The sequence below is a fragment of the Psammomys obesus genome, unplaced genomic scaffold, assembly GCF_907164565.1.
Source record: "Psammomys obesus unplaced genomic scaffold, mPsaObe1.curated_primary_1811, whole genome shotgun sequence".
NCBI lineage: Eukaryota > Metazoa > Chordata > Mammalia > Rodentia > Muridae > Psammomys > Psammomys obesus.
This window is the reverse complement of record NW_026596057.1, coordinates 18,071,468-18,093,495: the sequence shown is the minus strand read 5'-3', so window position 1 is coordinate 18,093,495 and position 22,028 is coordinate 18,071,468. Positions and strand designations below refer to the sequence as shown.

Genomic DNA, 22,028 nt, shown 5'->3' with positions numbered 1-22,028 from the left:
TAATGTGTAGTCTACGTAGGCAACCAGGGTGAGAAAATTTCTAAGGTTTTCAGATTTACACATTGCTATTTGATCTTCACACTGAAAAAAGTAAAGTGTCTATGGTTTAAGCCATGTAGCCTGTTGTACTGTTACAACTGTCTTTTTTACATTATACATTCTGACCTACTGTGAGAATGCCTTAATTTTGTTTTGTAGAATCATTTTAGGTATAAGCATTTTTTGCTTATTTTTCTGTTTAGCCTTTAAAATGTCATTCACTACTGTTAGCATACAGACAGTTCAGCTGGCCTGCCCTCAATATCTAGCAACTTACATCACCTGCCTGGACCACCACATGTGGGCAGCCAGGTAAAAACAAACAAACAAAAACACCACCGTTTCAGCTCTGATTTCCCACATTTTCTGTCCTAGGAGGCCCCTTACTCTTCCTCCTGGCCTACAGCCCTTCTGCAGGCCCTGCTTTCCTGTCCTCCAATAAGCCTCCTTATACCAGACCTGTTGAAGCGTAATTCCTCAGAGGTATTCCTTTGCCATGGGCCTGCCATAGTACCCCACCGCCGCATCATTTTAATTCATAACAACTACCTCTCCACACCTGTGGTGTAAAGGAAACTGTTGTCAAGGATTCCTTGACTGTACATTCCTTTTCTCTTGCTGGTTCCAAGTGTTTGGGAGTGTTTGCAAGTGTTTAGTCTATTGCAGTTTGTAGTTTGCAGTGTAGACGTAAAACTTGATGGCGTTTTTGTGGTCCTATTTTAAAGTTTCTGGAAATGATCTCTCCAAATACTCCCTACCCGTTTTAGAATTTTCATTCTGTGTTTGATCACTGAGAGTATCCCTAAAGCCATTTTTTTTTTTTAAAGACAGTTTCTTTGTGTACCTCTGGCTGTCCTAGAACTCACTAGGTAGACCTCTGCCTCCTGAGTGCTAGGGATTAAAGGAGCTCTCACCACCACCACCAGGCTATAATATCATTTCCTTTTCCATTGTTTGTGATGAGGTGGCATTTTTCATCTGTCAGTTTTCAAATTAACTACTAATCCTAGTAATTTAAGCCTGTTGGAACCTTCTAGTGAGTTGTTTAGTCATTGTTTTTCTCCTAATTTCTGTTTCGTTTTTAGACGGGGTCTTACTATGTAGCTCAGGCTGATCTAGCATTTGCTACATGGACCAGGCTTGCCCAAAAAATAAGAGGTGTATCTGCTTCTGCCTGAGTGCTGAATTAAAGGCGTTCAATACGACCAATGGCCCAGTCCGGGTTTCCTCTTAATTTGGTGTGTACCTGCATCAGTGACTTGTGCCACGTGAGTACCTTGGAAGACTAGAAAAGGACGACAGATCACCCAGAACTGAAGTTGATAGTTATGAACCTTCTTGATGCAGCTGCTGTGAACAAAACCAGAACCCTGCACAAAACAGTGTTCTCTTTTAAGTCACTTTTCCATCCCCTGGTCCTTCTCCATATTCCCATGACTTAGCCAGAGCATCTCTATTTGGGCAGTTTACAAAGTCTGAATACAAGTTCAAAATCTGTGCTCCCTCACAGATGCTCCCCTGTGCCTTTCCATGTCTTTTAATACACTATTGTCAACACCTAGACCTTTAGCTAAGAATTCAATCCACAGCCAGCATACAACTGGGTGTGACTGTGGTATAGGCTTGTAATACCAGTACTCCGGAAGTGAAGCCAAGAGATTCAAAAGTTCAAGGTCACCCTTGACTTAATAGCAAATTCCAGGCCAATCTGGGCTACCTGAAACCCTGACTCAAAAAACTTCTAGCACAGACAACTCTGGGTATCGGAATTCACTCTCCATGTTTCCCTGTGTTCCTGCTTAAGTGACCTTACTAGATTGACTTTTTTTTTTTTTGAAGTCTGCATGTGTTGCACACGACCACAGAAGCCTCTCCCTCACTAGTTTATTGGTCAGTTACTCTCTGACAGGGCCAATAAACTCCTTCCCACCTTGTTTTCAGTTACCCACCTAACACTCTACTAACAGTTTGTGCTGGGCCTCAGTTTCCAACTTTTGCTCATACAGAGCAATTGGTTTTCATAGCCATCTCTGGAAGACCATTTAAGCTGAAGAAAACAGGGGTCAACTTGAAATACTATTTATGCCAAGTTTTTGAATATTCAGAATTGTCAGAAGCCTTCGGTTAATCCTAGGTCTTGGAAGAACCTCTTGAACCTTACATCCCCAGGCAGCTGTGGCAAAAGCCCATGTTCGCACACAAATCACAGGCCTGAGTGCTGATTCACACACACAAACACACACACACACACACACACACACACACACACACACACACACTGTATATTACCTTGTCAACCTGACACAACTAGAGTCATCTGGAAAGAGGGAACCTCAACTGAGAAATCAACTCCAGAGCAACATTTTTGATTAAAAATTTATGTAAGAGAGCCCAGCCCACTGTAGGTGATATCAACCCTGAAGAGGTGGGACTGAGTTATATAAAAACCCAAACCTGAAACCTGATGTGGTAGATCAAGTCTTTAATCCCAGGACTAGAGACAGAGGCAAGTAAATTTCTGTGAGTTCAAGGACAGCTTGTGTCCTACAAAGCGAGTTCCAGGACAGCAGGGTCTACACAGAGAAACTGTCTTGAAAAAACAAAAACAAACAAAAATCTCAAGCTAGAAGCTGGGGAGAAGGCTCAATGGAGCAGGAATGATCAAGAGACGGGCAGAGGAGTTCATGAGGAGTGACTGATTAGGGTGTAGTTTCTGTCTGAGAAGATCGAAGTTTTAGATACAGAGGCAAGTCTATCCTAACAGTACACATGGACATCCTAAACCTGAATTCCACCCCAACTCCCCTGTGGGGCGAGATTAAAATAAGCATTATGGTCTACTGTTAGCAACCGATTACTCAGAAGACTGAGGCAGGAGAATAAATTGAACCCTGGAGTTCAAGGACTGCTGAACAACAGAAACAGACATCTTGATTCCTAATTTCCCCAAAACAAGTGAAATCTATAGATGTGGTTATATCAATGATTACAGGAGTGTGTTGCATATACCTTGAATCCTTGATTCATAACAGTATTTCTTCTGCCATCAACATTCTTCTCCCAAATCCAGCCACCAGGCCCCATAAAAGCACGCGCGCGCACGCACACACGAACATGCGTGCGCACACACACTGCACTCAATGGACTACCAATTACCTCTGTATTTGGCAAAGGAGTACACATCTAATAACTTCACTAAATGATGCAAACAGTTTATGTGCTCCCATACTGACAGATAAAAACACATACATTCTCTAAGCACAAAGCTTATAGTCACAAATAACTTTCTGCTTAAAGAGAAAATTTCAATTAATAACGAGAATTTAGTTATTTAATACAATCACTAATCTAATATGTCACCAATAAAATCTAAGCAATTACATCACAAAACAAGAGTTCTATTCAGCGGACATGCATTAATAATCTATACAATGTAACATCACCCCAGAAAAGGAACTGGATAGAAAAGTTTTTATAATTTTTGGTGGTTTTCAAATCTTATGGCACAGATTTCCAAAAAAATTGTAAAAACAGATTTCAAATATTTTCAATAAAATGGTAAAAAATTGAGTAAGCCTTTAAAGTTTTCATACTTGGCTCAAGATTTAAAACATCAAGCTGGCCCAATCTGTCTAAACTGACAGATAAGTGGTTATAATGACTAGACAGACTTTAGTTACAATGGTATTGGAGGTCTACTTCCTCCAACAAACCCAACTGGGTAAAAATTTCTCAATGCAAACATGTCTTTGTAAATACTGTGAGAATATAAACTTGGAGACATGTAGAATCAGAACAGAAATGAAAAATAAGACATAAGTCTGACTGGTCACCATAAAGCCTGTGGCTCCCAAACTAGCAACACTTTCTCAATACAAAACTAAGGATATTTGAATGACTACCCAACTGGGTGACATCCTTCTACAGAATTGTCTCATAATATATCAAAGCAATGTTCACACTCCATTAACCTGCTTCTAGAGTGTAATTAGCAGCGCACTAAATTTATAAACACATGGCAATTCAAAACACAAAGAACTCTTCAAACAAAAGCAACCTTTCTTTTCCATTTTTAACTCTATGTGTCATGTTATTCTTGAATTCATAAGAAATTAAGAAAAGCTTTGAACATATCTTGTACTTTTCATCAAGGCTAAAGTGCAAAATATCTCCGTATCTCTGGTATTTTTAATAGAGAAAAGCATCAAACATACATAGTAAAACTAATACAGAAGAAAAGAACTCTTAAATGTACATAGGAATACCTATCATCACCAACTTAAACTTTTCTTTCTTGAGTGAAATCTGTAAATGAACCATGTTCTCAAGAAACTTTGTTTGAGTCTCTTCCCCATGACCAGAAATTCTAAGCTTATAGTGAAAACAAATGAAAACAACAACAACAAAAAACATTGCATGACAATGGATACCAAGTTCATAAAGAACCTCTTTTTAAATGAGACATTATGTAAGAAAATACCATGAAAATAATAATCCTATGAGAATTGTTTTAAGCACAGTAAATTTGAGCCTCGGTCTTCATGAAGATACTACAGTTTATATAGAAAACTATAAATATACAAGACTCCAAGGGAAAAAAGTCAGAATACATATTGTCTAACATTCTTTAGGTTAAAAAAAACTTTTGAAAGGAGGAAAGATGGCTGATGGCCAACTGAACCTTAAGCCGGCATGCTAATGCACGCCTATAACCCCAGTACGGAGTATCACTCCAAATTCAAGGCCAGCCTGGTCTACTCAGTAAGTTTGAGGCTAGCAAGGGCTTTATAATAATAAGACCCTTTCTCAAAAGATCAAAAACTGGAAGAAAAAGAAAAGAATAGAGAACTGTGAAAAACTCCAAGCCTAAGTGTCCTCCCCAAAGGAATCACACTTCCTCTAAGCATATAACTTAGTTATACTATTAAAGGGGCGGGGAGTGCTGAATTACTAGAGTCCCTTCCAAAAAGTCTTAAATTAAGGAGAAATGAATCTAATAGTGTAAACAAGTCTGGCTCAGAAAGAAAACTGAACATATCCCAGATCTGTCCATAACAGTAATGATGGAACATCTTTAATAATAAAGAAAAGCCTATAAAAAGTTCAGTCTCAGAATTGATTTCTAAAAGCTCATTTGTGCTCCTTGGTGGGTGCATAATAAAGTTCCATGGGTTTGTTCACTTTCCAGTATTTCTCACTGACCAATTCCAAAGAAAAAGAACCATTTAACACCTGAAACAAAAAGAGAGAGACAAGATTATGAAAGTGCATGGTACACAGTACTAGGAAGACTAACCCAAAAGCCACAGACTCTTGTCTACAACACAACAAAGGACATCACAAAGTTAACACCTGCTGCACTTTCTTCAGTCTCAGGGTCCTTATGCTCACAGACCCCACACTGCTTCTTGCCACTTAGTCAAGGAGCAACCATGTTCAACAGTCTATTACGTAAATACTCACAGTGAACTGGCCGCTGGCTGTAGCTATGTAGATGGTGTACTGCTTCTCACTGGCTGTATCAAGGTTCATCTGGTTTGATTCTCCTTTGCTTCGAAGCTCTTCTAAAGCTAACCTCACAGCCAGATACTTGGATAAGTGATCAACAGTGGCATTACCTGAAGTCTTTATGTATCTAAAAGAATAAAACATCAAACAATTTGTAGAGTGGATCAATAATGTTCCTAAATTTTGGAGCCAAAAGGCTATATAAAACTTGAATGTCCCACTTATTGAAAATTAATAGAAATTAACTACTCTATATAATAAGCAAAGACAAGCCATGAAAGCTCACCACCCTTACCTTCTATAACATATGCTACAAAGCAACAAATATTAAACAAGTATACACTGTACTTTATTTAAAAAAATAATAAATCAGCAAACCTTTCAATCCCAATTGCTAGATTCTACTGACTGCAACAAGAGGAATAGTAAGAATAAGAGCAAACTGTCTTAAGAATAAACATTTTTGCTGGGTGTGCTGGTGTATGCCTTTAATCCCAGCATCGGGAGGTGGGGGCAGGTAGATCTCTGTGAGTTCAAAGCCAGCCTGGTCTACAAAGTGAGTTCTTAGACAGCCAGGGCTACACATTAAAACTGTGGGGGGGGTGGGGGGGGGAGATTAACATTTCTGGTTTTGAAGGTTGAAGCTGAACACAGAAGTGCAGATCTTGGATTTTTTTTTTTTTTTTTTTAAAGCATGGTATACTATTCAAATACTCAATCAACAAATATTTGATGTTCATTTGCACTTGGCAGCAGGCACTCATGAGTGAGAGGTCTGGGAATTTATCCTCGCCAGTATGAAGTTCAGAGACTTTATGGATTACCTTTTTCTTCATCACTTATGAGTTTGTTCCTCTGTAAAGAGAACCTTTTCATAGAAAGAATACAAAGAGGAAGAGAAGAAGAAAGGGAAAGAGGGAGGGAGAGAAAGGAAACAAGCTATCTAGGCAGCAATACATTGGAACTGAACCCTAAAACTAGGATGGAATACTGACTTTATGTCATATGCAAACTGTCCTATTAAACTCTAAATTAAACATTCTGAAACTGTGCAACCCAAAGGTAATTCACACACTTACCTTGTCTGTGCACTGTCATCCTTTTCCATAAGTGTTGGATGGGGCCTGAATACTAATTCAATTTCACTAGCACCATCCATTACTGGATCAATCGCCACTGTTGCGTTGTTGTTATCAAGTTCAAGCCCAGAATCGTCAGATGTCTTGGTCCGCTTGTTGCTGGGGCCCGCCTCCTGGTTGCTGTGTGTGGACGCGTTGCTACAGTGTGAGCTGTCACCATTATCTTCTGCTCCGCTGCCGTTTTCAATCTGCTGCTTTTTGCCTCGTTGTAATCTAATTAAGAAGAGAAAGGGAATCACGTTTACATTAGGATCTTTAAAGCACCAAACTCAAGGCAAGTTTTCTACTGAACTTTGGAAATTTTGGTCTTCTGTTTATTAACCTTATTTTTACTTTATGTGTCTGAGTGCTTGGGCTACATGTGTGTCTTTAGCATACCATGTGCATGTAGCGCCTACAGAGGTGCTGGATTCCCTGGGACTGGAGTTACAGACAGTTTTGAGCTGCTATGTGAGCTTGGAATTGGACAAAGGTCCTCTGGAAGAACAGACAATACTCTTATTGACCAGAGAATTTGGTGAAATATATTATTTCTCACATGTCCCTCAAAGAGGCAAAAGGTTCATCATAAACAATATAAAAGGTTTAAATAGCCAGGCACAGATGTGTACACCTTTAATCCCAGTACTCAGGAGACAGAGGCAGCCAATCTCTTTGAGCTGAAGGCCAGCCTCACTTACAGAGCAAATTCCAGGACAGCCAGGGTTACAGAGACTCTATCCCAAAAGTAAAAATGTGTTCACTTGATAATTACTTTTGAACAAATAAAGACTAAAATAACGGATAAATATTATGTGACCCCACTTCTCTGAGGCACCAATTAGAAAGCAGTTAGTTGCCAGGAGGCAGGAGAAAGGTAAAGTAAAAAAAAAGTAGTATTTTTTTTTTTAAGTTTTTTTTTTTTTAAGATTTATTTATTTTATGTATATGAGTGTTCTATCTGCATTTACACCTGCCAGAAGAGGGAATCAGTTCATATGATAGATGGGTGTGAGCCACCATGTGGTCGCCAGGAATTGAACTCATGACCTTTGGAAGAGCAGACAGTGCTCTTAACCGCTGAGCCATCTCTCCAGCCCCTATCATTTCTTAGTAGATATGAACTTCTGTTTTATAAGATGGAATTCTGGAGGTTGGTTGGACAACTATTAAACATACGTACACTAAATAAACTGAATATTTAAACATGGTTAATATAATTTGTTAAATGTTTACTGTAATTTTAAAACATGAAAAGGTCCACATGATGAAAAAACCACCAAAAAACTAACTCAGTGGCAACTTGTGACTATGTGAAGCTGAGGCAGGAAAGCTGACACATATGCTAAGACAACATTCAAAGAATGACATTCAGTTAAGAAAAACTAAGTGATATCTAAGTAGGATGCACTGTCCTGATGGCAAGATTTTACCAGTTTGACTAGCATATGAAGAATCAACAACTTAAAATTGTGGCTGGGTGTGGTGGCTCACCCTCATCATCTCAGGCCTGGGGAGAACGAGGCAAGAGGACTGCCACACACTTGAAGCCAGCCTGCTCTAGCCCGTGTACTCTAGGCCAGCAGGACTTTATGACAAGACCCTTTATCTCACAAAATGTCAGAGGAACAGACAGGATGGGGCGGTGGATTACACATACTTAGCTACTAAAGTACATAAAACGCATCTATATCAAAGTATTTGAAAGATTTAAAGCAGAATCTAGACTCTAAAGTAAATACACCAGTAGCAGATACACCTAAAATTTCACACAAAAAAGATTTTCCTTCTCAGTATCAGAACTGTTAAAATTCACATATCCAAAGTATTTACTGAGCAGTTAGTTATTTCAAACTCAGCATGGTTTTAGTACTGGAGTTGTAAGAGCTGGTGTACTAATGTGCTCCACTCTCTGAGGGCTCATAATCTTAGTGTAATAGGGAACCCCAGTCAGAAAGTAAGTGCTGTGGAAGAAAAGCAGGCAGGAAGGACGTATGGAGTCTTAGTATAAACAGGAACACAGCAGACTCTCAAAGTAGAAGAGCTGTACCATATGCCTCATTCGAGACAAGGTTTCTGAATTAACAAACACAAATGCTCTGAGAGGCAGAAGCTAAGCTGAGGTGTGGGGCTGCGGGGCCACAGGGCTGGGAAGCTGTGCAACAGGGGAAGCTGTCCTGGAGCAAGAGTGAGGTCAAGGTGTGTCCAAATCTTGAGAGAGAGAAAGAGAAAAAGGTTTTTTTAATTTTTTATTTATTTAGTACAAATACAATATTCTCCCTATACTCCAGCAGAGGGCACCAGATCTCATTATAGATGGTTATGAGTCACCATGTAGTTGCTGGGCATTGAACTCAGGACCTCTGGATGAGCAGTCGGTGCTCTTAACCTCTGAGCCATCTCTCCAGCTCCTTGTGGAATATTGAGACCAGCAGGAAGACTGTTCCCTGCCCTAGCCTGCATGTCCCAGAACATGCAGCCTTATGGATGCCAACTCTACCACCCTTGAGGTGGTCATGTAGCCTGGTAGCCAGGTTAAATGTTAAACTTCTCTCCTTATATGGTCATGCCCAGCAAGCACCTGGAATTCCTCTCCATGCAAATAAGGCATTCACAGCACCTTGACCCTAGCCAATGATGCACACTCACCCCATAGGCCCTACTCAAGCCTCTGTTCCCCTCCATCAAATGAGCACGCACTTAGCACCCCCTGAGTCTGCACTGCCTCCACCAGTCCCAGCTAAGCTTCCCTCCCCAAGGCCAGCTAAATGAGAAGTGGTCCTGGATACCCCAAGGCAGGAAGCAGACACGTGGTAGCACTGAGGAACAATAAACAAGCTACAACGTAGTTCCCAGCTAACAGCCTGTCTACCTGTCACACAGAGCAGGTCACTCAGATGGCACAGCAAAGGGTGCTTGCTGTCACCTGGGGTTCCATTCCCAGAACCCACCTGATGGAAGCAAAAAAACTGATACCTACAAGTTATCCTTTAATCTTTATACATGGGCCAAACAGGCAAAACTAGAAACTATCTATAGAAATAGGTAACTGTGCTCCTCATGAGACAAAAGTCAACAACTATTAAGTCCTCACAACTATTGTACTATTCTCTAAAAAGTCCATTCAACATTTAACACTGAGATTACTTTCTGAAATGCAGTTGTAATTCATAGAATGGAACTCATCTCCTAACCTTTACAGCAGAGGGGTTTTTGACCATCATACTTCAGAATCACTTAGAAGCTACAAACAGTACTTGGAGGCTCCATGTACTTGATCTGCAATGACACCTGAAGCCTGAGATGTAAAATCTTTTCAAGCTATTCTGCTTTGAGCCATATGACAGTCATTAAACCAATGGGCCTTTTAACAGCATCTCCTACTTGAAAAATGACTATCCCTGAAAACTAGCTAAACTGCTAGATAAAAGCAGAGAAAAAGAACAGGAGTAGGCCCAGTCCTGATGAAAAGTCTTCAAACTGAATATGCTAATTTTGAAATGCTTAAGTCTCCAAGAGGAGGCCAGCTATACAGCAGTATTCACTTTTAATCCCAACACTCAGAGGGCAGAAGCAGGCCAATCTCTGTGAATTCAAGATCAGCCTGGTCTACACAACAAGTTCCAGGAAAGCCAAGGCTCCATAGTGAGACACTGTCTCAGATATAAAGAACGATCTCTCAGCTACTGAAGAGGAAATGAATTCAGTCTAAAATTGAGCAGTCCAGCCTAGGTGTGGATGGATGGTAATTAAAGCCTGAAATTAGATGAAGTAATCTTTAGATAAGCTATTGTACTGAAAGCTGAACAAAGAATGATGCTGGAAACACTCCATTTCTAAGAATTAGAGAGAAATAAACAATAAATTAACTTTGAAAGATTGTCTAATAACAAAACAACAACAACAAAACAAGCAGACTCTCCCAAAATCCAGGCAAGAAAACTATTACTAAAAGAGAAATTGTATTAAGTGGTGCCAGGTACAATGAAGTCTTCAACTCAATCAACTATTGCACTGCATATTGCATAATAACACAAAGGTCACTAATAACTTTCAAAAGGGCATCATAACAAGGTAGTCAAGATGAAAAGCTCACTAAAGGAGACTTTAAAAAGAACCAGAGATATATAGACACATTCCTCTCAATGTATCTACTCCATGAAGAAGAGGCACAAGAAGACTGCTTTTATATTTATCATATATTTATATTTAGTGTGTGTGTGTGTGTGTGTGTGTGTGTTACATCTGTGAGTATAGGCACATGTGCACACATCACAGGATACCTTTCAGAAGTTGGTTCTCTCCTTGCGCTGTGGATTCAGTGGATCTCACAAGCCCTAGATTCTAGTATTTTAAATGCAATTCCCTGAAAGTATGCATCATACCTGTAAGAAAAAGTAGTTGTACAGAACAACTACCTATCAGTGCGTTTCATGTTGCGCACTGTCTGAGAGTGTCTGGACATGGTCCGCTCTCTCCCTCTCCCGGTACGCACCTGTTCAGGGCCTGGATCTTCAGCCCCTCCTCGATGCTGTGGCTGAGCGCCTGCTGGTTGTTGTGCCTGTTGATCCTGGCCAACACCCTCTCCTGATGAGCTTCATACTCATCACGACTTGGATAAATTTTGCTGATGAGGGCATCGAAGTTTGGGTCCGGCCTTAGTGATCTTTTAGAGACTAGTTTTTTCCGGCAGGTAGGGCATTCTTTGTTGCTAAACAAAGAGAAGAAAATGTTAATCACGACAGTACTACTGGGCTAAAAAGAACAATATCCAACTTTGAAATGGTTATTTTTACTTTCACAAAAAAAAAAAAAAAAGTGACACAGTTAACCAAATTCCCCTTGAAAATCAAACAAGTCAATCAAGAACCCTTAGCTGATACGACTGGGTGGGATGGGACTGGGGGTGGTGGGGAGAGGCATGGAGAAACCTGAGAGCAGGGTGTGTGGGGTCACCCATGTAATCTCAGCACTTGGGAGGCTAACGCAGAAGACTACATAGGAACCCAAGACACAGGTGAGCCGCAGAGCAAGCTCCAAAGTAAGAAATATTCTATCTTAGAAGAAAGGAAACACCCTCCAATAATTAAAACCTAGACTCTACCCTTCTTAGGAAAAGTTCTGATTCCCAAATATTTAATAGGCAATGTATTTCTCAAACTCCAGAAAGCAATGCTGTGCTGCACTCTAAGGATCCAGTAAAAACACATTCCAACATACCCACTTCTAAGGGCTGTGATAATGCAATCTGCACAAAACCGATGTAAACACTCCTTTGTAGTCATGGTGTTCTTCAACATGTCCAAACAAATTGGGCACATTAACTCACTGTGTAGACTTCTAGGTGAAACCACAATTTCCAAGCCATCTGTTATTGCCTCCTGTAAAAGAGTGACTACTTAATCTTTTTCAAATTATTGACGAACTCAAACACAAAAGTACTGAATATCATAAAAATGAACACCTATGTACCTATCACCCAAGTCATCACCATGGTCAATTCACAGCCAATTTTGTCTTAGCTAAAATATTCCTCCAGGCTCTTAAACCCTACCACCACTACATTATTTAAATGCCCTTAATGCTAAGGGTAGGTGTGTGTGTGTGTATCTAACTGGTAGAATATACAGATATCATGCATGACATCCTTGGTTCAACTTCTAAAACACACACACACAGGGGGAGGGAGAAAGAGGGAGAAAGAGGGAGAAAGAGAGAGAAAGAGAGAGAGAGAGAGAGAGAGAGAGAGAGAGAGAAGAATGAGAGTATTAGTCTCAGGAAAATTAGCCTGCCTGGCTTATGTGGTGCTAGGAATAACCAACTGGCTTTGTCATGCTGGAGAGTCACTCTTATTAACTGAGTTACATACCCAGCCCAGAATTATAAAACATTTTGAAGAACAGCACGAGCTACTTAACTTATAAAAATTGTGTAAATTTAAGATGAAAGAATTCTTAGGGTTTGGTTAGACCTAACCTCCTCATCTTGCAAGTAAAAAAAAAAAAAAAAAAAAAAAAGTATTAAATAATAATCAAGTCATACAGCTAATTACTATGAACAGGACTACTAAGGACTGCAACCTGGAATTATAAGCCTTTCCGCCCCTAAATTGCTTTTGGTCAGGGTACAACAGAAACAGAATTGAAACATCAGACTACAGTTGTAAGGCAGCATTTGAGAGGCAGAGGCATGATAACAAAAAAGTTCAGGGTTGCTGGGCATGGGAGCACACGCCTTTAATCCCATCACTTAGGAGGCAGAGGCAAGTGGAGTAAGAGCTCAACATGGTCTGCAGGTCAAGTCCAGGACAGCCAGGGCTATTACACAGAGAAACCCTGACTCGTAAAACACGAAACAAACAAAAATGTTCAACATATCCTCTGCTACAAAGTAGTTTGAAAACACCCTGGGAAACATGAGATTGTCTCAAAATTGTTTAATTCCAATGAAAGCATCTAAGTTTTAATAGTGTAAAATATATCATTTAAGAATCACCTTTGAGAACCCTGTGGCTCGCCCTTCTGACCATAAGTATACTGCTAAAGAAAGCTCAAAAAACCAACCAAACAAACAAACAAACAAAAAAAAATCACCGTTGTGGCTGGGCATGGTAGCACTCGCCTGTAATCCCAGCACCCAGGGAGGTAGAGGCAGAAGGATCTCTGAGTTCAAGGTCAGCCTGATCTACAAAGCAAGTCCAGGACAGGAAAGGCTACACAGAGAAACCCTGTCTTAAAAACAAAACAACAACAAAAAAGAATCAACTTCAACCCTCAAAAAGTCTAATTCTTACAAAGATACTTTATACAAAAAGGTTAAGCAAATATGGAACTAAGTGAAGAAGGTTCTTCACTTACTACCTAATTTCTAAGAGGTGAACGCTTCTGGATGAAATTATTCGTCTCTCTCAGTTCTCATATCCACAGCTTAAAATATAATAACAATCCCCAATACTCTACATTTTTTTCCCAGACTCTAGTTATCACCTCTGCCTGTCCAACCCATGGGCAAACTTAACGTGAATAGTTTTAAGCATGTTTGCCCCAAACCTGCTATTCCTCAAATTCTTAGCATGTTTACCTTCTCACAATAGTGTCCGTTGCTCCCCCCACCACTTTCCACCTGCTCCATTACTTATCACTGCAAAGGAGACTTTCCCTTTATTCAATCTCTTGTATGTAATTTTATAAATATTGAGTTGTTTGATCCCTAAAAATTTTGTAAGCTAAGACACATGAGGTTTATTCAGTATTGGTCCCCTAGTGCCTAACAGAAGCTGATATGGGAAAATGTACCACTGTTTAACGAATGAAGTGTCAACTAGAGGCTACTGTTATGTAGGTTCACTATTACTATTAAGTTCTCTTTAAGTTTTCCTTTTCTACAAAGGTATCCCAGTTTATGTAATCTATTTCCCCAAAGTTACAGGAGTCTGTATTACCTGAGGTGTTCGTTGTAATTCGTACAAACTGAGTTCCCATGTTTTGCTTAATGGTTGAGTTCCATTTGTCTGCACAGCCTGAGACATTGCTAGGAACAAAAGGGAGACAAAAAGTTTTAGTATTTGAAAGGTTTTATGGTCCAAATGTGTATGTATTCCTCAAACTGGTATCCAAACTTTACAGCTTTGAAAGCAATACTTCAAAATATATTCCTTTAGACTTCAGTATCTGAGAGCACTTGGGAAGCAGCAAATACAGGCAAGTTTTCTTCTGAAGTTACTTATGTACACCTAGGGATTGGTTCCATCAAAAAGGAGCACAAGTGTTTTCAAATATTCTTAAGAAAAAAGAATGAAAACCAAACACCACCTCTGTAGCCCGGTCTGCTTACTGTCTGTGCTCCTGCTCCTTTCCTTCTTCTAAGAACCATTCCCTACTCCCCTAAAATGTGTCACTTCCCTTTATGCACCATCAGGCCCTTCTTTGAAGTTTATCTTTCTCCTTTCAGTTTGCCTATTCTCAGTTTGTTTCAGCTAAATCCATCACTGGGAAAGTTTAAAATAGAAAACCCAATCTCTAGTGTATTGAGAGGTCAATCACATCAGAGAGATGCCCTTTGGGGAAAATCCAAAAGCTACACAGGAGGCTCTAGCATTACTGGTCAGGGCAAATCAGCCACATGGACAGCAGTAGGAAAATTCCAGACAGCTTCTTTCATAATTCCTATTTCCTATATAGGATCATTATTAGGAGAAACCTCTAGCTTCCCACTTCTCTCTAGGGAGGGAAAAGAAGAGTACTGTGTATGTCCCCAATAAACCAACTTTCCTGGGGTCTACCCAAATAATGGGCTTCTGACTGGCCTATCTCGGAAATGTTAACATGAAGCAGGCAGCCCAGGAAGGCTCAGGGACGGCTCAGATGGAAACACACATCCCCTGTTCTTTGTCGCAGCATAAAAACAGCAGATGGAAATAATCTCAGCTCCTTAGCATCTCTCTGGAGCAGGAAGCAGTGATCTAATAAATCTGGGAAATAAATACTACAGTCTTGCCTACTTTCTGTGGTACAGGGATCTGGAATATCCCTCTAGCTGTTCAGGACAAACAAATCACACAGAGTAGAACCCAGACTAGAGAGGTGTCCGAGTACTACTCTCTTGAGAAGGGCCAACCTATGAAACTGAGAAGGCAGCCACTTACTCTGCTATGTGGACATCAAGAAACTAAACAGGAAATTCATTCCAAAAAAAGGAACATAAATCACCAGCAAATGGCTTTGCTTAACTGACGTAAGGTTTATGTACCAGAGAATTAATAGTCAGAGACATGCTTATCAAGCTCTGGAGAATAATGCACAAACAACATAAAAAAATCAACAAAGAGCGGGGTGCGGTGGCACACGCTTTTAATCCCAGCACTTGTAATGCAGAGGCAAGTGGATGTTCGTGAGTTCGAAGCCAGCCTGGTCTACAAAGTGAGTTCTAGGACAGTCAGGGCTATACAGAGAATACACAGAAAAACCTTGTCTCAAAAAAAAAAAAAAACAAAAAACAAAAAAACAAGAGGAAAAAAAATTCAACAAAGGAAAAAAAAAAGCTACTAAAAACCACCAAACAATATAATTCATGGCACTAAAATAAAATATCTGAACTAAAATTTTCACTAGACTGTAACAGCAGGCTAGACTAAGCAAGGTGAAGAAAAGGATCAGCAGCATGAGGTATGAAGGAAGCAAAAAGTCTAAGAGTCACAGGACACTATGGAGAGAACCGATGGCTGCGTAATAGAAGCTCTGGAAAGGAAAAAGAAAATAGGAACAAAAGCTTAAAGAAAACATGTTCTCTGGCTCGTAACTGCCATGACAAGCACCGCTCTCTTCTGCCATGCCCATGACAGACTAACACACTTCTGCCACCACGAGCCTAGGTCAATCCTTCCTGCCTCATTTGCTTAGGTTATTTAGGCCACAGTGACAACTAAAACTGAAAGTCTGTACCAAGGAAGCAGGGTCATTGCACTGACAAAACCTGGTAAAAGGATTAGAACCTTGGAACTGGCTTATGGGAGAATTCTGGAAAATTTTAGAGAAGCTGTCAGGAAAAGTTTACAACAATATAAGCAAAGCTTCATGAGTGAATTTGGTAGGAACTCAGAAAGTTCAACACACAACAGGAATGCAGAGAGCAAAGGTGAAGCTCACGAGTTTCCAATTAGAGAACATTCATGTTACATTCTCACATGGACGTTGCCTATGATGTCGATGGGTTTAAATTTTATTAAGGGCTAAGTTTAACAGTGACAAGCTAATTAAGTTGGAAGGAAATTTTTCAATGCATGACAGCATTCAGCATTTGTTATTGCTGGCCATGTTTTGGCTGAGTTTACAATAACTGAAGCCAAAGGTAGAGCAAAAAGATTTACCTGCCGTGAAAATAAGTGAATGAAAGGTGTGGACAAGAATAGTGTGTCAGGCTGGTGGTATTCCCAAACACAGAAGACTGCAAATTCAGGGCCAGGGAAATGATTCAGTAAACAGCCACCAAGCCTGACAACCTGAGTTCAATCCCCTGGGACACAAGGTGGATTACACCTTGTTCTCTGATTTCCACACTTGCCACAATTTAGACATATGCATACTCATGCAAAAACACAGAATAGATTTAAAACTCATTTAAGAAAAGCTTATTATGCCAGGCAGTGGTGGTGTACACCTTTAATCCCAGCACTGGGGTAGCAGAGGCTGATGGGTAGATCTTTCCAGCTTGGTCCAGTTCAAAGCCAGGCAGAGAAGCAGTAGGACTCTTTCTCAAGAATGGCGGGGAAAAGGCAAATAACAAATTTAAAACCAGCCTGTCCTGCACAGCAAGACTTGTAGGCGTGAGTGGGGGTGCTGTTTAGATTATGGCATTAAAAGGCCGCCAAGCACACCATACTGGGATAATGGAAAGGGTAAGCTAGGAGCACCTCAGAACGACCAGATCCCACCCAGTGCAGGCTTCAGGGTGCAAAACTGCAAGCCTGTGGGAAGGTTCCCTTGGGAGACTATGTAACTGCACAAGGACAGTATTTTCCCTCACACTTCAGCAGCCTCAGCACTCAGAGGCCACTTATAACCATCGTCTAAGGCAGTGGTTCTCAACCTGTGGGTCACAACCCCTTTGAGGATTGAAGGACCTTTTCACAGAGGTCATCTAAGACCATAGAAAAGCAGAGATTTACCTTACAATTCATAACAGTAGCAAAATTACAGTTCTAAAGTAGCATAATTTTATGGTTGGGGTCACTTCAACATGTAGAACTGTATTAAAGGGTCACACCACTAGGAGGTTGAGAACCACTGGTCTAAGGCAACCCAGACACAGGATAAAGCTGGTGACACAGCTGAGCACCCATGGTGCTGCCTTAGTGGGCATGTAGAATTCAGCCACTCTAGTGTCCAGGGAATAGAGCCACTATAGGGTCCATGGATCACCTCCCAGCAAGATTTCAAAGGAAGGCCTAGAAGGCTAAGCAAACAATTTGTGGTAGGCTCAGGATCTCTTCAGGTGGCCCCACAATGGGTAATGTAGGGAACCCTGGGATAACAAAGCTGCCAGGAACATGGGCCATCTAGCTATAGAAGAATGCTGCAGGTTCAAGTTTAGTCCATGTCCACGAGTTAGACCACGTGGGACACATGAAAAGGCTATAAGGGAGCATGGCCCAGTATCTGTGCAGCTCAAACCACAACACTACATGCCCCAGGCGCTGGATGTGGGCCAATCGGATTAACTGCCCCGCTGAACTCCAGTCTTGCTTTGAGCCCATTCTTCCTTAATGTCTTTTTCCCCTCCCTTTTACAGTAGGCCTGTTTACTGACAATGTATACTGGACATATTTTATACTGGTTGCTCTCCGAGTGGTCCTGAGTTCAATTCCCAGCAACCACATGGTGGCTCATGATTATGTATAATGGGACCACATGCAGGCAGAACACTGTATACGTAACAAATAAATAAATCTTTTAAAAATTTGTTTGTTTAAATCTATGATTGTATTGTCCCTCATTCCTATCTGTCTTGGGTTGCATGGAGCACATGGGGGCAGGGGCGCTCTATGGAAGTATGTTACCTATTTCAACTTCAGATAAATGCATTCCTTGGTGTGTGGCCACATCATTTCAATCTCGGTCTCTATGATCACTGCCCCCCTTCTGTAGCTCTAGCCTCTCAGTGGCCTGCTCTTATATGAACATGTGCTGACTCTCAGGAATACCTGGGTAATCCAGTAGAATCTCCATTTCAAAATTGTTGATTTAATTATATATGCAAAGGCCCTCTTTCTGAGTAAAGTAACACTTATCCTTCAGACTTTAACATGAATATATTTTCAGCCATCACACCAATCACAAAAGTAACACAGCAATGATATAACTAATTCCCCTCAAAGGGCACTTAAAGCTATCAAAGCATTCTCTCACTTAAGCACAACAAAGTAAAACAGAACGTCCTCTATTTCTAACAAAGACATTCATGATTTCACTCCATGGTTAGTGTCCTTTCTAAAGAGCAAAACACTGGTCACTTCAAATCCATTCTCCCACCTCTAAGTCTTTCCTTTACATTTCTTGTATTATATTATACAACATGCAGATGCGCAACTAATTAAAGTAATGCTTATTTACATGATAAAGATGTCAATTTTAGAAATTACTCAAAACTAGGCAAACTAGGCAAGAATAAGAAATTCAAATAAGCAGTCCAACTGCCATCTTAACCCTGCCTGCAGCGGCTGTCATCTCATACACACCACTGTCAGTGCTCTAATCTAAAGCTGTGCATGTAAATCAGACACCAATCTCTGTAAGTTCCTCAAGACACAAAGAAGGGGCTCTTCATTTTTCAATTGAGAAGTTTATTGTTTTCAACTAAACATCTGGAACACTCACCTACCTAAATTACTACTGCATTAGCTAGAACTTTTTAAGCAGTATCATTAATTCTTAACTGGACTGTAGTTCTTTTGTACATTATGAAACACAGAAAAGAAACTATTCAGATTGACTTTCCAAATCTTTATTATCCAGTATTAAGTTTTCTGCGCACCGTAGACTGTTCAATGTTTTTTGTTTTGTTTTGTTTTGTTTTGTTTTTAGGCTCTCCACAATTAAGCTATACATTACAAGGAAAATAAGTATTTTAAAAGATTTTCAAGGTTTCACTGAAAATGTACACTTACAAAACCGTTATTCTGCATACAGCATCCCACTATACTCCTGCACCACTATCTCCTCTCTAACGCTAAGCCTACCCACAGAGATACATTACTGATGATCTAACTCAGTCTCTCTCTCTGGTTTCGGGACACACCTATCAAGGCCCAGCAATGCTCAGCACTAGCTACCCAGCAGCAGTCTTATTTTCCTTCTGTCCCTCTGCCTAACCATAAGTTGGCTGACCCATAGTAAAAACAGTGGGTAGACATTTACTAGAGGCAAACCATGACAGGAAACAACAACTGCAATATAGGTTTCCACACAACCTGATGAATACTGTAAGGGCACAAAGACATAATCAAATAGGAGGGGAAAAAAAAATCAGACCAGGCTCCCTGGAGGAAAGGACTCCTCCTTGGAGAAGGGTAACTAAGTAATTAAGTGAGGAGAGAAGGCCAGGACAAGAAGAAACACTCAGCAAGGTGAGGCGTTCCAGAGCATTCATCATGTCTGAGTTGGGTTCAGTGTGACTCTGCTCTGCTGCAACCCCACTGCTTGTGAGGCTGAGGCAAGAAAACCATGAGTTTGAGGGCAAACTTAGAAACAAAAAGAAATGTGTCAAAAGAGGTAGGCAGAGTAGCAGGTAGTAAAGCTGAAAATGTGAACTAGACTGCTGTAAAAGGGTACATGTAAGAAAGAGCCATAGCACAATAACATGGTCAGACTGAGAGTTTAGGCAGAAAGAGAGAGAAAGAAAATAAAGGAAGAAAGGAAGGAATAGAGAAAGAGAGAAAGGGAAGAAAGAAAAAAAGAAAGTGGAAAGAAGGAAGGAAGGAAGGAAGGAAGGAAGGAAGGAAGGAAGGAAGGAAGGAAGGGAAAGAAAGAGAGAAAGAAAAAGAGAGAAAAAAAGAAAAAGGGAATATCTCTTGGCAAAAGTAGAGGATAAAGAACCCAAATTGAAACACTCATGTATTAACATTCAAGGGACAAACAAACAAACAAACAAACAAAAAATGCGTAGTAGAGCTACTAGTAGTAACAACCAATTAGGTAGAGCAGAACTAAAAACAAAACAAAACACGAACAACACAACTTTGGATGGTTAAAAACACATACCATACAGGAAATGAGAAAGAAAACAGTAAACGCCTCCCAAACTTGTGACTGTGTAAGTGCTGATGCTAAAAAGTACAACAGGGAATGGTATTTTTACCATTTCTATTCTAAACACAGTAATGTTCTAAAACCAAGTAGACAAAAATTTAACTAATTAAAAAAAGAAATAAAAGACACCCAACGCAAAAAGCAATCCTTTTCAGATGCTATCATCTGATATGAAGACAACTGAAAATTTCACTGCACTGTAAAACCTAAGTTAATAAAATCAGTTGAATAGAAATGCAATGCACTAAGAATGATAAAAAAAAGGAAATAAAACAATTCCAAGTACATTCTCTCTCTCTCTCTCTCTCTCTCTCTCTCTCTCTCATGCTTGCCAAGCATATATAAGGCACTGGGTTGAATTTCAAACACAAAAAGTAAGTCGTATGTACTACAAAACTCTATTCCAGTCAGCAGTGAAATAATATACACAAAGGTACATTACAAGACATCACGTAGGAACATCAGACACATTTTAATACTCAGATACACTGATGTTCACACAGTTACCCAAAAATTACCCAATGACTCATTTCTTGGTAGTTTTCCAATTTTAAATTGTGTATTATTCAAAAATAAATTTAAGCAACAATAACAAAAATCTATACATTCAAAATCACTTTAAAAAAAGAAAAAAGTAAAGCCAGCCGGGTAAGGTTATGAATGCCTGGAACCCCAGCACTCGGGGAGGCAGAGGCAGGCAGATTTCTGTGAGTTCGAGGCCAGCCTGGTTTACAAAGCAAATCCAGAGCACTCAAGGCTACACAAAGAAACCAGGTCTCGGATGGATGGATGGATGGATGGATGGATGGATGGATGGATGGATGGATGGATGGAAAGCCAAATGTGGTGACACACATCTGTAATCAAAACCCTTAAGAGACAGGAAAGAAAGACTACAAATACAAAATTCAAGACCAGCTCACCTACAGGAAGCTCCGAGTTAGCCAGAACCAAGCAGCAGAGCCCCATCTCAAAAAGCTAAAGAGCCTGGCACGGTAGCCCAAGTGCTTAATCTCAGAACTCAGGAGGCAAAGAGGCAGGTGCAGTCAAGGTCAGCTTGGTCTTACATACCAAGTTACGGGTCAGCCAGGGCTGCACAGTGAGACCCTGTACCAAAAACTTAAAAAACAGTAAAAGAAAGGAAAGGCTAGAAGAGTTAAGACTTTTAAGAAAATGAAACTACTCAAACTAAATCAACACAACCTTTCAAGATCCCAATGAGCACCGCCACCACCACCCACCATCCAGAATCACGGAAGTCAGCTCTGGTGAGACAGCTCAGAGTCAAGAGTACTGCCTGCACTGGTGCAGGACCCAGTTCCCAGAACCCACACCAGGCAGATCACAACTTGTACCACCAGCTCCAAGGGCTCTGACACCATCTGGCCTCAAAGAGCACCTGCATGCAAGGTTCACAAACATACACATAACTGAGTCCTATTTATGAATCTAAAACATCAAAAATAATCATAAAGCCCACTTCGAAATTCAGGCAGAATCAACAGACCTAGAATAAACAAAATAATATTGAGACAGGAAAACATTAAGGAATTTCTTTGTC

The 22,028-nt window shown here is 40.3% G+C and overlaps 1 protein-coding gene across 1 annotated transcript; it reads right to left on the bottom strand.

Annotated features, from left to right (window-relative positions):
• Positions 1-3,230: 3,230 nt before the first annotated feature.
• On the bottom strand, positions 3,231-14,193 carry Rnf2 (ring finger protein 2). Its single transcript, XM_055624707.1, has 6 exons — positions 14,107-14,193; positions 11,886-12,046; positions 11,161-11,376; positions 6,627-6,899; positions 5,503-5,674; positions 3,231-5,271 (listed from the first exon to the last, which is right to left on the bottom strand). Exons 1-6 carry the CDS (start codon positions 14,191-14,193, stop codon positions 5,170-5,172), a joined length of 1,011 nt encoding a protein of 336 aa, XP_055480682.1. The 3' UTR covers positions 3,231-5,169.
• Between the last annotated feature and the right edge of the window lie 7,835 nt (positions 14,194-22,028).

What these genes read in the sequence shown, in the direction of transcription:
- Rnf2 (XM_055624707.1), bottom strand. Translation starts at nt 14,193, where the DNA reads ATGTCTCAGGCTGTGCAGACAAATGGAACTCAACCATTAAGCAAAACA. An exon ending in ATCACAGCCCTTAGAAGTGG is followed by an intron (nt 11,377 to 11,885) that starts GTATGTTGGAAT and finishes CTCTTTGTTTAG; the next exon opens with CAACAAAGAATGCCCTACCT. An exon ending in AAGATCCAGGCCCTGAACAG is followed by an intron (nt 6,900 to 11,160) that starts GTGCGTACCGGG and finishes CTTCTTAATTAG; the next exon opens with ATTACAACGAGGCAAAAAGC.